This window comes from Rosa rugosa, chromosome 5, assembly GCF_958449725.1.
Source record: "Rosa rugosa chromosome 5, drRosRugo1.1, whole genome shotgun sequence".
In the NCBI taxonomy this organism is placed as follows: Eukaryota; Viridiplantae; Streptophyta; class Magnoliopsida; order Rosales; family Rosaceae; genus Rosa; species Rosa rugosa.
Window position 1 is genome coordinate 43,396,575 of NC_084824.1, and position 17,604 is coordinate 43,414,178.

A 17,604-nucleotide genomic window follows, 5' to 3' on the forward strand; every position below is an offset into this window, starting at 1 on the left:
GTACCCGAAATCAAAAAGAGTGGAAAGAAAAATAATCAGAAAATTTAAATAAATAAAAAACACAAAAAAATGGTGCAACACATGGCCGAGACCTATCCTAATACTACTTTAGTCCAAGTAAGCTTAACTTCGGAGTTCTCATGTGCATTATTACTAGCATGATCGTACCTGTTAGTGTTTGCATAATCAATCTATGTAAAGGCTTCTGCTCACTTTTCTGTATTGCTTGAACAATAACAGCAAATGGGTGGGTCCCGTTTGTATGTTATGCCATCTCCATCACCTCCTGTCCGATTAAAATAGTCCTGTCTCTTTTCTATTACCTATGATAAAAAATAGTGAGTTGTTGAAAATAGTACTTCAGTCAAACAAAGCCCAAGATTGCCAAGGTGAGGGCTAATATTATTGGTCCGCACGTAACACAAAGAATAATTATTGGTTCTTTAATATAATTTTTCTATTTTTTTTCTCTCAACAATAATCCCCAAGAAAATAACTCGATTCTAATAGATATTTCGTGTTATGAAATTGAAAAACACAAAGTGAACAAAAAATTTTGGTAATAATCGAACATTTTCGTTTTGTTTGTACGTACAGATTGACATTTTTCTAAAATTGGCAAGAGTAATAAGTCCTTTTTAATTTTTTTCCGAGTATAAACGACATTTCTTTTTCCTACCTCACTCATATCATGATGTCAATAAGATTGTCACGATATTCGATTATTAGTACCCAATAGATCACAGTTCAGTAGCATTTTGTTTTAGCTATTGTTTAATAACTTACTTAATTTATTTTTATTTTTACTAAGAAGGAAATTTCGTTTTGCCAATATAATAACAAGATTTCGGCACATATTCCTTGAAGCCAATTTTGTAGCAAACAAGCCAACTGATATCGGCCAGAATAGATCTTCTGCCTCCCCGTTATTGTGTTCCCATCGTTCTACATGAATCACCTGTGCGGGGATGTGTTCGTGGGTTTTCTTTGTAGTTTTTCCTTTCTTGCAGCCAAAAACTAAAATATATATATATATATATATATATATATATATATATAAAATCTCGTGTCGGAATAGTAATTTCACCAACCACAAAAACCCTAATTCCTCCTAAACCCCCCAACTCAAACTTGGAGCCGCTGCTTCATCCTCCAATTCTCCAAATAAAAAGCTGAGAAGCCTCGCATGCCCAAGTCCCTAACAAGGACGCAGGACACTCTCAGCCCTTCCCTTCTAGCATTCAAGCCCCGCCAACTTCTACTTGCAAACCTAAACCTAGAGATGAAGCAGAGCAACCCCAATAACTCTGCCCCAACCTTAAGTCCTCACCAGAAGGGTCCTCTTCTTTACGCTGTTGCTAGGTTCCTGCAGGGCAATGGGTTCTCTAAAACCCTCAAAAAGTTTCTGTCTGAAGCTCCAATCGAGGTGGGTAATTTCTTCTCTCATACATTTGGCGCATTTCACCTTGAAAGATTGCTTTTTTTCTTGTTTCAAATTCACCAGATAAAAGTTTAATTTCCATGGTGAATGTTTAGTTGAACTCTAGTGTTAACTTGGCTGCTAGGTTTAGTTTTCATATATATTATGTAAGGAGATTGTGACTTATCCCTAAAGATGAAGTTGGGAAATAGTTCTATACTGGTTTAAGATAAGTGTGCCTTTTTTGTTTTGTTTCCCTAGACTCTGTATCACAATGTTGGCTTATGATTTCGCAGAGTTTTACATTATGGCTAGTTTCTGTAGTATGACCTGAATTTGTCTTGTGCAGAAAAATGGGCTGAAGGACTCTTCACTGGATTTGGAAGAGATGTACTGCAAATATTCTGAGATGTGGTAGGTTTATCAATTCTTTACCTTGCGTTATAGTATGAGCCAATAAGGTCACCGATTGTAAAATCTTTGCCAATGCATTGGATGTAGTTCTTTTAACTACTGCACGGTCCTTTTACTTTCACCGCTTTTGGTTGTGGATGACTCTTTTTCTTAAAGCACAAGACTTTGAATATTTTGACTTCATATGGTTGTTCTAGATTTTCTGTAAAGCACCATGATTTAGTTCAATGCACATCCATTTTTTGTGTGGCGCGTAATTGTTTTGTTTTATGATTTTTGTAAGCTCAACATTTGGAGGTGCAACTACAATACTATGTGGCTAATCTTACCTTTTGTCCATCTTTCGGATCTGTTGATTAAATGAAAAAGTCTCTAGAATCACGTCACGTGTAATAGTGTCTTTTTTGTGATATGGTAATGATTTCTGAAATACAGCATTACTCCTAAAACCATAGCCTTGAAGGACTCATGATGCGCGAGGATTGATCTAGGTTTTAGGTTCAAAATCACAGTTTCTTTTGATGTCAATCTCTGGGATGAAAGTGAATGGACATGACCAAGAGCTGTCTGGCTGACTTTCATAATACAATCCATTTGCTTGATTTGTTCGTATTTCAATTTTAACTCTCTGGAGTTAAATGTTCGGTTTCATATTGTATTCTCATATACATGTACTTCTTTGTTTTGCAGTAATAAGGACAATGCAAGTGTTAACAGTCAGAAGGAGAATGGTATGCTTGAACAGTTGAATGCTATAAATTTCCTTCCTTCCCTCCCTCTCTCTCTCTCTCTCTCTCTCTCTCTCTCTCTCTCTCTCTCTTGTTGTGTGGGAGACCAGGATTTAAGTAATGTTTCTCTCTGCATAGGAAATGATCCAGCCCCGGAAAAAATTGCAAAATCTAAGGACAAGAAGAAAAACAGAAAGACTTTTGAATTACTCAATCAAGGTGATGAACAAGTCTGCACAGAAGAATTAAAGAAGCCTGAACAAGTGGAAGAGGCTGATAAGAATGGCAAGGAGAAAAAGAAAAAGAAGGGCAAGATTGTTTCTGATACTCCTGATGGTGTAGAACAACGTAAACTAGAGCCATTGTCTGTGGCAACTGAAGAAAGTTTAAAAGATCATACATCTGTCAAGGGAAAAGGTGTTGGCGATTCTGAGACAGAGAAGAAATCTAAGGATAAGAAGAAAAAGAAAAACAAGTCAAATGATGATTCTGTTAGTCCTAATGTTGAACAGGGTGGCGTGGAAGCAAAACAGGATGCAAATGGAACTAGTGAAACAATTGCAGATGAAAATCTAGTGGATATTAAGCCTAAAGTTAAGAAGAATAAGAAGGTAAGTTCAGGTGGTGAGGATAAGAAGGTAGTTGCCATGGGAGATGCAAGTGACAGTGTTTTGAAAAAGGAAGATTTCAAATTATCTGATGTTGAGGCTACAAATAATGAGAACAAATGCTCCAAAAAAAGGAAAAGATTGGATTCTGAAGGAAATGATTCAGAGCCTGGGAAGAGCAAAGAAGATGAAAGTGCTGAGAAGTCTTCCATGCAGAAGAGCATAAAGAAGCAGTGCAATGGTTCAACTGAGGTAACTTTTTAATCTTCGTGTGGAAGGAATGATGCTAGTGAAATATTTCAAAAGTAGATGCCATATCCCTTCTGAACTGTTATCTAATCGCTAACTTACTAAATGAATTACCTGTCAAACACCAGTGTGATGAACGGACTCATACTGTCAAAAGTTTAAATGATGAAATATGTGTAAAGTTTACAGTTTACAATGTGATTTCAGGTCCAATTTGTTTGGTTTCCTCGACCAAGACACTCTTTCTTGCTTTCATCAAAGTTGTCTCACTGTTGCACGTTCATGTGTATAACATAATTTTAGAGAAATGGAGATTTTGATATATTGCTGAGACAATCTAATGATGTTGTAGCTTTGAAAAACCTGGGGTTCTTTTGACTTGATGGTGTCATTGAAGTTTAAGGTAATATGATTAGGGACACAAACTTTAACCTTTTGTTTATTTTTGTTTAGGGTAAATGACTATAGTTTATTTGTGAGTAAATGATCCTCTTTTTGAGTGTTAGCTGCTACACTTAATGTTAAATGCATTTTCCTTCTTCATGTTTATATTCGTTAGTTCATGAGTCATGGAAAACTTTGTCAAACTGAACTCTACGCCTCCCTGTGTTTGTTTTTTCATGATGATGATGCTGTTGGGGCTCGATGTTTTTTTTTTTTTTTTATCTCTCTCATACATGATGACACCATAGCTTACTGGCAGAAACCATGTTGATGTTGTTATTGCAGCCAAAGACTATTAATGCATTTCAAAGGGTAAAACTGGATGAGGTGGTATTCACAGATGAGAAGCTTAAAGATAATTCTTACTGGGCGAAGGTGTGAGACTGACTAGCTTATGTATTTCTTCTTTCATTCTGTCTTGACTTTGCTTTTACTAATTCTTGATCCCATTCTCTGCAGGATGGTGCTGAGATTGGCTATGGTGCAAAAGCACAGGAAATTCTCGGTCAAGTCAGAGGAAGGTATGTGTGCTGTTTGCCATCTATTTGTTAATGTTTCTTAAAGATATAATTGTACGATGTTTATCGTCAAGGCATTCAGTTTGCAGCTTAGTGATGTGGTGAAACCTGTCTGAGCTGGCATCTCTCTTTGTTAGATATTGTTTGAATCAATTGATTGTTTATTCGTTGAAACAATGATAGAGGAAAACTGGACATAAATTATAATGCCGCTTAAAGTCACTATCTGAACCCTCTATATTGTCAATCAAGGGTTCTATGATAAGTTGTGAATAGGATTCTGTACGTTCACATTTTTTTCTTTAATAATTAAGAGTTCCAGAGAATCATGTAAATAAAGTGGAAAAGGGACCTAACTTATATTACTTGCTGCAATCAATATGTTCTTTTTCACACAACACTAGCATGGGCATGCAGACATACCGGAAGGATATGCACCGAGCATTAAGGCAAGAGCATTATAAAGGGGTAGGTTTGAAAGAGCTTTTGGGCTCTTCCGCTGAGAATGAAGCAGAAGTAACAAACGTTACCAAATAAACATCATAGTCCCTGATTGTACACCTATTTATTAGGACTGAGAAATTAGAATCAACATCACCCTTACAAATCTAGGAGATCAACTGAAGTTGGCAGACACTAGAATGCTATGCCACTATTTACCCACTTGTTAATGTTTTTTCGACTTTTTTCAATTAGTGGAGCCTAATCTCTCTCTCTCTCTCTCTCATATGCAGGGACTTTCGGCATGAAAAGACCAAGAAGAAGCGTGGGACATACAGAGGAGGGCAGATTGATCTGCAATCGCACTCAGTCAAGTTCAATTATTCTGATGAAGATTGACTGGAAATCCAGAAACATTTATCCTTAATCGCTGAACACTTGAATGAATTTTGAGTTAACTAGACGAACTTTTACACAAATTTAAGAGCTATTTTCCACCCTTTATTGTCTTTGGCTCCCTCCCAGATTGACCAAAAGGTCCTTGTTGTAATTATCAAAATTATTGACGTTACAAGGATATAATTCCCCATGGACTTCCTATCTCATTCGGTGTGATAGACGTTCAAATTGATTGAGGTCAAGTTTGATGTTCACCAGTTTTACCCAATTGATTATGTTTTTGAGCTGTTCATGATCAATCGTTTTTGCGTAAAATTAGTGAAATTGACTCGTGTTATTTTCTCATGAATGGCTTTATAATTTTTTTTTATGAAGATCTGATAAATCACAATTACCTATTGTCATGGAGCTTATGGTTTTATACACTTCTTTCATTCTTTGTTATCTCTATCACTTGGAACAATGAAGTATGGTAGACTCCAATGTCCTCACTATAAGGGACCCCACTATAATTTAGAAACTAGCAACTGCAGAGAGCATTAAATTTGATGTAATTACCTCAGTTTCTTTTATACAAGGCTAGGAATAACCATGCTAAAATGGATATCCTCTTCTTGTGCAGTTTTTTTTTTTTTTTTTTTTTTTTTTTTTGACTTTGTCAAGGGGAACTCAAAGGCTTCCTAGGCCCAAGATAAACCCCTTCGGCGCATGTGAAATGCTCCAACTGTGCATTGGAGCACAGTGCCTCGCCACTTTGACAGCTTCGGGGTTTCTTGTGCAGTTTAAAAAGCAAACAAACAGAGGATCAAGGTTTTTCACTCTCTCTAAAATCCTTCAAATCTGCTAACATGATTGTCGCAGATACTACTACCATTATTGTTGCAAAAGCAATAGCTATCAGTGGAGTTGCGACATGATCATTAGCTGTTGTACAAGTTTTTCAACAATGGTGACACGATCATTAGCTGTTGTACAAGTTTTTCAACAATGGTGACATGATCCCCGAGAAGAGTTGAAAAGCAAGAGATTGAAATATTGAAAAAATGAAAAGAACCATCAAAAGAAGAGAAAAGGAGAAAGCAACTTTCCAGTAGAGCTTTGTGCCTTTGTATTGTGGTCCTTTTACTTGCGCTAAACCTTTTCTTTCATCATCTATATAATGCTCAACAGGTTGAGAGCGATTATTTCCACTCCAAAGTGTTGGGTCTACTCTTTTACTCACCTTACTCCTCTTTCTCCTTCTTAGGCAACAGAAATGCCGTGTTTTCATCTTCCAATTCTGTTTGCAGGTGACAAGTTAAACAAAAGTGCCATCTCTCCTGTGAAGAATCAGCTACTGTGCTATATGTTCACGCCATTTTGTTCGCGACGGTGATGATTTCACACCTGTTGAAAAGAGTAGAGTTCTTAGTGTATCAGGCACTGGCTTTGCACATTGCAGAAGGTGGAAGATGCCTTCATAAGCTGCCAGTAAACATCAAGAGATGGGAGCCTCTGATATTACCAGAACTAAGCATGCTGAAGTCATATGGTACGTTAGCAGAATTAAGAGTTATTGCGTTTTATCAAAGTGTAGTAGTTAAGAGTGTGCTTTTTTTTTTTTTTTGAACAAGAGCCGGTGCGGCTGCCCTCAAGCCTTCATAAATGAAACCGACGAATACAAGGGGGGGACATTTAGCCTAAACCCCAGATTACAATCTGCAACTAGTAGTTAAGAGTGTGCTTATTAGCTCTAGCTAGCATTTCATATGGCATCGTTCTCGGATGAGAAACGAGTAGAACCTAGATTTAAGTCTTATTGTAAGCAAAATAAAAGTGAAGTTTGTATTCGAATGGGTTAAAACCCCGAAATTCCTTCTCCTTGCAATTAATTAACTATGAACTAGCTAGCTGAAGAACTTGAAGTAGATCCTCTCTCTCTAAACTGTAGAGAGAGAAAGTAGATCTGAAAACAAACACCCCCCCCCCCCCCCCCAAATCTTAATCCGTCAGGATTTAGATTTAGATCGAAGGCTTAAGAGTTGGGAGAGGTCCCTCCTTCATCCCTTTTAGTATCCTCAAAAATTTACTTTTCTTGTCTCACCTCTGTGGTGTGTTTTGCTCCCTTTGTGGTTATTTCTGTCTAGTTTATTCTTGGCTATGTCCAGATCGGGAGGATCTTGTTTCTCACCTTTTATTTTCTTTCTTTCTCACTATCAATCCCATATCTTTCCATATCAATGTTTACCCAACCCCAAAATAGTTCTTCTCTTTTCACTCTCAACCTCCATGAGAGCTATTGTGGCTGGGATGATGAAGTGCAAGGCACTTATCTAGTTGAGTATGGGTGCTCACGCATGGGTTCATCACCCCCCATTCTTCATGGTTTTGGTTCTTGGTCCTCTTTTGGCAGCCATGACTGTTTCTTGGTTTGGGTCTCGATGGTGGACAGTAGGAAGTTGTTTTAAGGGATCTTCTCCCCTGGGTTGTTGGATTTCATATGGTTTGTGTTATGGGATTTGATTGGCATCGGTTATTCAGTACGGAACTACTTGTTGTTCTGCTTCCAGTGACACATCGGCAACTCTGCTTGGTCGGCGGCGCGAGGTGGTCTGCAAAAGCTAGATTTTATGTATTGGATTGGGCTTGTTCTTTGGGCCTAAGCTTTAGTTGTTTTACAAGGGTTAATTTTCTTATTTTCTGAGCCCAGTTGGAAATTAATTTTCCTTTGCTTTAGTGTTTGTTTGGGCTTGTCCATCAAATTTATTAGTTGGTTCTAATTTCAGCCCTTTGCGTTAGATTTTGGGCAGCTTAATTGATCCCCATTTCTATTAAAAAAAAAAAAACTTCTGCTTTCAAATATGATTTTATATATAAATAAAAATAAAAAAATTTAAAGCTTTGAAGAGTGTCATGATTCTCACAGTGGAGTGGGCAAGAGAAGGTTGCATTTATTTTGAATTTGGCATGCACTTATCCCAGTGAAAGAAACAGAAGTTGCCGCTACCCACTATAATCACACACATCATGAACAATGTATGAATGAGGAAATTCTTCTATCTTCTCCCGAATGAATGTCTTCTTTCAATTCTTTGCTACTCCACCAAGCTAGGAAACCTCATGCATGTTTGCACCCTCCCATTACTCACTCTTTGCACACACTTCAATCATTAAAGAAAGATGTTAGACTTGCTCATTTAATGATTTAATATGTTTACTAATTGATATGTTGGTTAATATACTATATCGATTATAAATTTGAACAAATGAAATATTATTACATCATTTGGTAAATAAAATTTAAGAAGTATAAAAACGAACTCAGAAATGAGAGGGTGTTCTGACGTGCACTTGCACCAATATTAATGGACGATTAGATAACATGACATACATTTTTTTTGTTATAAAAAAAAAGTTGCCTATATATATCAACGGCTGAGATCTACTGGATCTATTGGTTCACTTGCAACGCCGGCGCATAGAAGAATCTTCCCTTCGAAATTATCTGAAAACACTCCATGGGAAACCATCTATATGTGTACTTGTAGAGCATTGTCATGCAACTATAGACGATTATATGCGGGTTGAAAATCTATCAAAATATTGAAAAATATAATTGATCGACTTTCAAATTTCGAGTATCCTATTTTCACTCATTCCTATATGCTTGTGTGTTTAGTTAAGGCACTCAAGTAGACAAAACATGATTTAAAGAAAAGTATAGTGAGACACTGATCGTCACCTATTGCACCTCGTTATTACTACCGCTATCATTTTATTTTTATTTTTTAAAAAGGCCGGTATGGCTGTCCTCAAGTTTTGATTAATGAAACCATAAAATACAAGCGGTGTACAAAGAGCCTGAACCGCAAATTACAATAAGTATCAATAGAACATCTTGAAATAATATCAGAAGTCTCCACTAAAGCTATGTATTATAATATGCATGATAGATTGATAGGCCAAAAATGGCAGTCAACTTAAAACCCTGCAGAAGACTGTAGACTAGAGTAAGTAGGGTATTGTTAAAGGCCGGGGATTGAGGATACTCCAAACAATTCACGCAAAACAAACTGAAACAAAGAAAGAAAGAGATGAGAAATGTGGTGGGAAGACTAGTGATGGTAGAGAATTGTAGACCCAAAACAAAGTACAATAAAAGGGAGGTTTTTAGGGTTGAAAACACAGTAGATAAAAAGAAGAAAATCGATGGAATGGGATAGTCAAGGGCGCGTAAATCTACCACCAATCATATGCAAATCCTATTATTAACTCCTAATTTCTTTACAATGCTTGTGAAAGACAACAATCAAGAACAAACAATGAACGCATGCAAAAGTTCTTATCCCCTTAAATTTTCTAACTTAGTGAATGCACTTTAGTTAAAAATATTATAAGCATGCGATCTCAAAACATATAGTGAAAGCACATAACATGTTTATTCAATGGTGCATAGATCATTAAGAACAATGAAAGTTTGATTATTGATTAAGTTCATCATAGTACAAAAAGCATGTCTAGTCAATAACATAAGCACATATGAATTTACTATTGGAATGATCAATAACCTTCGAGAAAAACTCCAAGTAAGTCGTTGGAAAAGATCTCCCAAAATACTTCGTGAAAAGTCGTCAATTCCTGCTTTCTCAGGAAGCCTTCTTCAAGCTTGAATTTTTGCTGCCTTGTTGATACTTCTGGCCAACTCTGGGCTCATGTTGCAATAAAACATCATGTATTTAGAATGCCAGCCATTTCTTCCAGAGTCCTCTTGGAAGAATGCAAGAAAAGCTCTCCAAAACTCAATCCGAGAAGCTGATTTTGAACTGCAGTTTTTAGCTTTGCAGCAACTGTTTTGCACTATAATTTCCATGAGCTTCCTTTGTAATTTCCGGCCATTGATCAAACTTCGTCCTTAACATCAGTACTTCATGGTTAATTCCTTCATTGCTCCATTTAAGCTCCTATTTCTCTTGAATTGCTTCACAAAGTACCTAAAAAGATAACAGAGTTAAAGCAGACTTCTAAAGGAAATAGCTATGAAAAATGTAAAGAATTGCACATTATAATTGTCGCATTTTATGATCCTATCACTGTACTGATTAGCAAAGAATGCTCCACTGGCTACTATATTTGCTTTAACATAACGATGACATAACTGAAAGATAACTCTACTGCGGAGAAGCATTATAACAAATAGCACGGCTTTCTTACTAATGTTGCTGCACGGAATCATATCCGGCGAAACTTCATTTCATCCTGCCACTAAGAGATTGCTTCAATTTTAAAACATATAGCCTTCTCGCTAGGCTAGATAAGGCACACTAAGTGTGTAGACTGGGACAAAGCCCACATTCACCTACCATACTTGGATGAGAACTTATTAAGTACACTAAATAAATTAACACAAAGCAAACAAGCAACTTAATAATAAAACCAAAAATAGCCCAAACAGGGCCACAAGCAATATCCAGGCCCAGAAGGCCTAAGCCGCAAGAGGATCACTCAGTCCATCCACCCTACCGCCAAACCCACCGCACCACCACTAGTGTCTGACTCCCACCACCATCACGCCCCCGCCGCACGACCTAGATCCAATAGTAGCTCTGCCAAAGGTCTCAGCGCACCGGCATAAAATCTCCGTCAAAGCCACTATGGATCTAGATCGGGCTTCGGATCATATGCCAAAACATTGTCGGCGTCCAACCCGTCTAGCCATCAATCTCTTCTCACCTTCCATTGACGGCAACAAGGCCATGCTCCTACCTGGCTACACCTCAATCTGCCTATGATGATCCCACCTGCAGCCACATCTCAGCTTCAAATGCAGCTACCCTCTTCAACCAAGGGAAACAATGAACAACACCTCCCAATCCCAGTCTCCGAGCCTCAGACAAGCCCATGAAAACAACATCTCGTCCAGCCACAGTCATCATATGTCATTGAGGCCAGAGGCCAGCATAAACTCCAAGACACAGTCGGACATGAAAGAAGGAGAACACCAAGTTCTAAGGTTACAGTGCATGGGGCGCGTTCCACGAGAGAGTCACGTTTTATTCGCTTGGATGACTTATTAAGGTGTGTAAGATTCCTAAAAACTACTGCTATCATTTTGAGAGCCTAAAATTTTACCCTTTTATGGATTATATATGCTCTGATTTATTAATAATAATCAACAGGAGGCCAAATATAGTAACATGAAAGCTATGGAGTAAGATGTGTGACCATAGTCTTAGAGTTAGTCTAACTGGTAAAGGAGGATGGAAAATTAAGTTAGGATTAGTCTTGAGAGGGCCGAATCGGCTGATCCCCCCTTCAATGTAACCAAAAAAAAACGTTTGACCATCGTCAATGTGCATAACACGAACAATTTGGGAGAAAATTGTCGATTTCTTGGTTTATTACTTGGATGTTCTCTATTTTCTTTATCATTTGTTATAATTTCAATTTTTAAATTTAATATATGTGGTTGAAATGCATTTGTCTCTTAAAGTCCCTTAAAACTGTCCCTTAGGAGAGCATGACTCTTAAATTATAATAGTATCAAACTTTTACTACAAAACTCAAATGCCAAACTGAGTTTTATAAACAAGTTTATTTGACTGAACGAGTTGTGGAAACCGATCGAGTTGTTTGAGATCTCCTCAATCCCTATTAATCAACAATGTATGGTTTCAAAAGATGGACACTCCAGCCCAAAATTATGCTAGGACCTAGATCAACTATTATTCACTCCAGCCACATAGACATCTTTTTTTTTAATTTTTTTTTATTAACCTTAACCCACCTCACCCTTACATATGCCGGTGAGAATCGAACTCATAACCTTTACAATGCTGTAATTATAACTTACCAACAGGTCACAACAGACATCCAAAACAACTTCCTTTTTTCTTTTTTCCTTTTTTCTTTTCCCAGCAATAAGAACTCTTATTGAGCGTGAAATTTCAAATCTTTTGTTTATTTGTTACATGGCCTTTTGTTTTAGTGTTTTTCATTCCTTTTGCTAGGCATCATTTAGCCATTGAAAGATTAAGGATGGGCTAGGCTATCTTCCTTTTCCTTTTCATCATCAAAGGATTTAGGGTTACTTTTCCTTTTCATAGTTCTTTCAAAAGTCGGGTGGGGAGAAAGTCTTTTCAGGTGAGAGGAGTAGGAATGGCAAAAATCTCTATCGGGTACGGTACCTATCGGGTATTCAAACCTAACGGGGTTAAATTTGGGAAAAATCAGGTAACGGGGATGGGGATTCCCAATATTTTAATTCTAAATTGGGTATGGTATTTTTATCCCCCTCCCTATATCCACCTAATAAGAATTTTATATATATATATATATATATATATATATATATATATATATATATATATATATCTGTGTGTGTGTGTAATATTTATTGTATATATTTTCTGATATAATTTACAAGAAATATTTATGTAAACTTTGTTTTGTCAATATTTAGATTCTCTTAAATCAAACAAAAAAATTGACAGAACGCGCCACACGCACATAGCTTTGGTCGAGGGTTAGCCAAGCTCCTCCCGTCCAGCAGCATTTTGCGTCGGCATGGAGCTAGCCTCGTCATCGTTGTGAGGCTGCCGGATGGGTGATGGTGATCTAAAGTTCTCTGGCTTCTAGGATCTATAGTGACTCAAAGTTTGACAGGGGTTCTGCCTCTGATCTAGTTCGAAACCTCTCTGTGGCTTAGGTAGGCGTGGGTTCCGGTCCAAGGGGCAGTGGTAGCGTAGCAACACTGACGGGTGCACTTTAGTTTCTTTGGGCACGGGGATCCTTGAATCGGATCTAGTGTTTTTCGGCATCGCTGGTGTTCTCTAGGTAGTATGGCGTGGGTGGCGGTGTTCCTTGAAGCTGGGCGGCAACGATATGGTTGCAGCATGACGTGGTGGCAGAGACTGTTTGCGGCTTGCGTGCGTGTCACGCCCCTGATTTTTAACACAAATAAAAATCGATATATAACCCCATAATTATACATGCGTGAACGTTCAGTCATCAATACCAAATACCTGGAAACTTTTTTCCCTTATACAACATACATATTGATGCCCTGAACCCACTATATCAATATTGATCCGCCCACAGAGTCATATATTACAAAAGCTTACGAATTAAATTGCCATCACAAAATAAAACGTAAATACTCCTCAGAGTTCACTACAAGCGGAAGTCATAACACGGTAAAGTCACAAAATGGGCTTCCTACCGTAATGCTGCCAGCACGCCACCTCAGCTTCAGCCACGATTTCCCTGACCTGCAGGATTAACCCCTACACAATTAACCATTGAATAGTACGTGCACCAGGTTGCCACACAACAAACGTGGTAAGCTTATGAAGCTCGTATGAGTAAACTCAAAACCACAAAGCAAAACACATTTCTTAAGTCACCTCAACCTAGACACGATATACACATAGCTCACACCTACAGCCATCAATTCCATAATCTTCCATATCGTGCTTACATAAGTCAACTGGTGACTACAGCCTCATGCTTAAATCCTCAACTAGCATCCCATTACACAAATTCAATCAAACAAGACTTCCTCAAGCAATGTTTGATGCCATTCTAACGCCCTACGGCGAATCCCAAACCACGCTCATTCCCTCCCCACTAGGAGCCTTTGTCATCAACATGACATCAAAGATGAAAACAATGAATCACCTTTCTATCCTCACACAGAGCACAATTGTCACCACTATGGTCTTCAAGATAAATCAAGCCAACAATCAATCAAATCAAGAAGAAAACAAGGCAATCACAATTCAAAACAAGCAGAACAATTCATAGTAACTCCTGCATATAATTTAGTTCAGGAGGTCACACTAGTCAAACAATTCAAATCATAGTAAACATCGTAACCTCACACTCTGACGTTCGTAGGTAACCCCTACCATCACAGCAGTCTTCTCGATCATTGTTAACTAAATAACAATTCAGCTCCGCCACCGAGCAGTCATCACACTGATCATCGCACGGATTCCACCGATCATCACGCATATAGCCATAATCCTACTGATCATCACACAGATAGCGATCATCCAACTAATCATCATACAAAAATCGTCAGTCATCACACAGATAGCGATCATCCAACTAATCATCACACAGATAGTGATCATCCAACTAATCATCAAACAGATATCGCCAGTCATCACACAGATATCGATCCTCACACATATTCATCACACAGATATCGCCGGTCATCACATAGATAGCGATCATCACCTAGATTCATTGCTAGTCATCACACAGATAGCAATCATCACACAATTATTCCTACACAAGCTACACATATATTTCTACACAAGCTTTACATTACAATCATCACAAAGATTCAGCATATTGATGTCATCGATTCATCATACAGATACTCCTACACAAGCCTTACATGACAATCATCACAAAGATTCACCACGAAGCCACTAATACATGAATACATATGTATATATATATACTCCATAATATATATATATATATATATACACACATAGTAATCCATTCAGAAATGCCACTAATACCATCTATAGTCACAGTTAATCCCATAACTTCAAGACAATATGGTAACTAGGCTCATAACACATATTGCGACATTTACTCACCTTGAAACTCCCGCTGCGTCTTCAATACAGAACAAAGCAGCCAAACCACCCAGATTAGCTGTCCAAAGAATACCTCGTCACGTACCTAAGGAATTACAGCTCTGATTCAATTAACGAATCACAAAGAATAACGTTCGAAACCTTAAATCAAACCAAAATTCCCAAAGTGACGCCAATTAAGGCGAAACCACATCCGAGACCACCCAATGTCTCCGGAATACTTCCACGATCGATATGTCCAAACCACAAGTCGATCGGAAGCTCGAATCCTCACGGATCGAATAAATTCACCGATATGAAACTGTAAAAATCATAACAATTCCATTCGAACTCCAAAATTTGCATATTATATATCGAAACGCTCGTATCAACGAGCAGAACATATATAATACCAGAAACAGTCCCTTACATAGCCGGAACACCACCGGAACGCCACCACAGGCGGTGGCGCACCGCCGCCGGCCAAAAACTCATTATTTCACAAAACTCCCAACATCAAAAAGCTTCATCTAAGCATGCTTGTGAATTCTCATAACTAGCTTGAAGTCAGAAAACAAGCATAAAGGGTCGAAAACTACCTCACAAGCCGTGGATTACTGTTCAATCCGAGTTGAACCAACTTCCACGTAAATCGATCCAAACAACCACCAAGGATCGATCAAGGAGGCTGCTCTGAGCTCAACCAAGAAGACTTGAAGCCTCGCCGACGTCGGAATAAGGATTTCCGACCGGGTCCGAAATCCTCAAACTGCACTGCCTTGCTGCACTTCCTCCACCACCAATCGCCGCAAGAGGCTACCACAGAGACGACCGCACGAGAGAGGCGAATTGTTCTGTGCAGGTTTCAAGGCCAGAGGTCGCCGGAGATCGCTGGAAAAACCGGGTCGGATCATCGGGTTCGGGTCGGGTTGAGCGCGGGTGATGAGAGAGAACGGAGGATTTCTGATTTCCGGAAATGGTAAGTGTGAAAATGGAAATAGTAAGTTTCCGAAAATGGAAACTCCTATTTATAGAACTTTCTCAAAATTTCAAACGCTCATAACTTTCTCATACAAACTCCGATTCTCGTGTTCCACATGTCCACGAACTCGTATCGATGTGCTCTACGACTTTTGTGAAGGAAGTTTTCGGAGAATCCCAACGTATCAAAAATCAACATTTGCGCCCCCCCTAAATCCACACTTTTCGAATAAAAATTCGTCCGAAACACTTCCGCTCCGTCCACGAGCCACGAAATCGTCCAATAACCATAAAATTAATTCCGGAAAATCATCGGAAAATAATTACGAATTTCCGGGGCATCACAGTGCGTCATTCTCAGCACATGGTGGTGGTGGTGGAACTGGGCTAGGTCACTTGTTGGGCCTAGGGTTCTGTTTTTTCTTTGGACCAGTTGGGCTTTTCATTAGTTAGTCCTTTTCTTTCTATTATTTCCTTTGTTGAAGGAACTTTAGGCTAGTAATTTTTTTACTTTCAATAGTTCCATAAGTTTTTTAGGGAGCTATGCATTTTTGTGCCTCTTAGCGAATCCTCTAGAGTAGTACCGAAGGAGAATTCTTTGCTATTTCGATGTATTTAATGTCAAATGAGTGACCTAATTCTATGTACCACTGTGGGTACTAACTAGGGCTGTCACTTGGTTTGGTAATTACCAAACCGACCGAATACCAACTGATGTTTTAAGTTTGGTAAACCGACTTTTTGGTAATCGAGACCGATAAAACCGAAATCGAAAATTACCGAAAAAGTTGGTTTGGTTTTGGTAAATACCGAATCTACCGATTATCTTATATTAGATTTATATATTATGGTTTTCAATACACATATGTGTATATTAAGAAATAAACATAAAATTTTTCATAATAGTATGAACTTTACTATATGTACTACATTAATAGTACATGTATTTTAAGTAAGCTAGTCACAGATTGTTAAATAAACCTAGTTTTATTGAAAAGAGCTAAAACTAGATGTCATTTATACAAAAGAAAGCTATAATTAGTAGATGGATACAAAGTTTACGACTATAAAATTGAAAAACCTAGTTTTGTTCATTATAATTTTTATTTCAAAGAATTAGTTGTCCTAAAGTTGGTAAAACCGAAAATCGAAATACCGAATTTGGTATATATGATTAAAAACCGAAAATTTTGGTTGGTAATTGGTAGCTCAATTTTGAAACCGAAAGCTTTGGTTTTGAAGTTGGTAATACCTAAAACCGATTCGAACTGACCGAGTGACAGCCCTAGTACTAACACATCTTCTTGTCTGTCTAGATGACAGTGGAAGTGTATGTAATGGTCATTCTGGCTTTTGGCTTTACCTTCTTTGAAAAAAAAAAATTTAGATTCTCTTAAAAAATTTGTTAAAAAAGAAAGATTTTTTGATAAAAATATTTTATGAACGTGTTTGATTTTAACTTCATACTTTTACATTCCATAATTATTTATATGAATTTTTATATAATAAATTAGTAATATTGTTAACGGAGATTGGAGCGGGTATGTGGACCTAATCCCCAATGGGACATAGACGGGGAATTCTCAATATATTATTATAGGAATTAGGGTGAGTACAGGGATGTGGAATGAAGTCGGGTATGGAGATGATATTTTGATCCCCAACCCTACCCTCCCCATTGCCATCCCTAGAGAGGAGAATCCTCGCAAGTTATATTGGTTAAGTACATACGACTTGGATAATATGATGGGCCTGGGTGGTATAATGCGATTGAGTTTATAGTGAGGCCAGGTGCACGTACATATCCTTTTATTTTGTGTGCATATGTGT

General features: G+C 37.9%; 1 protein-coding gene and 1 long non-coding RNA gene across 2 annotated transcripts; both read left to right on the forward strand.

Moving 5' to 3' along the window:
* The first annotated feature begins 1,074 nt into the window (after positions 1 to 1,074).
* LOC133710820 (suppressor protein SRP40) lies at positions 1,075 to 5,489 on the forward strand. Its single transcript, XM_062136944.1, has 7 exons — positions 1,075 to 1,426; positions 1,770 to 1,834; positions 2,525 to 2,565; positions 2,701 to 3,422; positions 4,149 to 4,238; positions 4,323 to 4,384; positions 5,116 to 5,489. The coding sequence occupies exons 1-7, from the start codon at positions 1,187 to 1,189 to the stop codon at positions 5,219 to 5,221; spliced, it is 1,326 nt and encodes a 441-aa protein (XP_061992928.1). The 5' UTR covers positions 1,075 to 1,186; the 3' UTR covers positions 5,222 to 5,489.
* Positions 5,490 to 5,997: 508 nt separating this feature from the next.
* On the forward strand, positions 5,998 to 7,941 carry LOC133710031 (uncharacterized). Its single transcript, XR_009846438.1, has 2 exons — positions 5,998 to 6,752; positions 6,835 to 7,941. It is a non-coding gene; the product is annotated as an uncharacterized LOC133710031 (long non-coding RNA).
* Positions 7,942 to 17,604: the final 9,663 nt, after the last annotated feature.

Excerpts from the sequence above, each read along its gene's own strand:
- LOC133710820 (XM_062136944.1), top strand. The coding sequence starts at position 1,187 with ATGCCCAAGTCCCTAACAAGGACGCAGGACACTCTCAGCCCTTCCCTT. Across the intron at positions 1,835-2,524 it reads TGCAAATATTCTGAGATGTG|TAATAAGGACAATGCAAGTG; the intron begins GTAGGTTTATCA and ends TTTGTTTTGCAG. Across the intron at positions 2,566-2,700 it reads TAACAGTCAGAAGGAGAATG|GAAATGATCCAGCCCCGGAA; the intron begins GTATGCTTGAAC and ends CTCTCTGCATAG.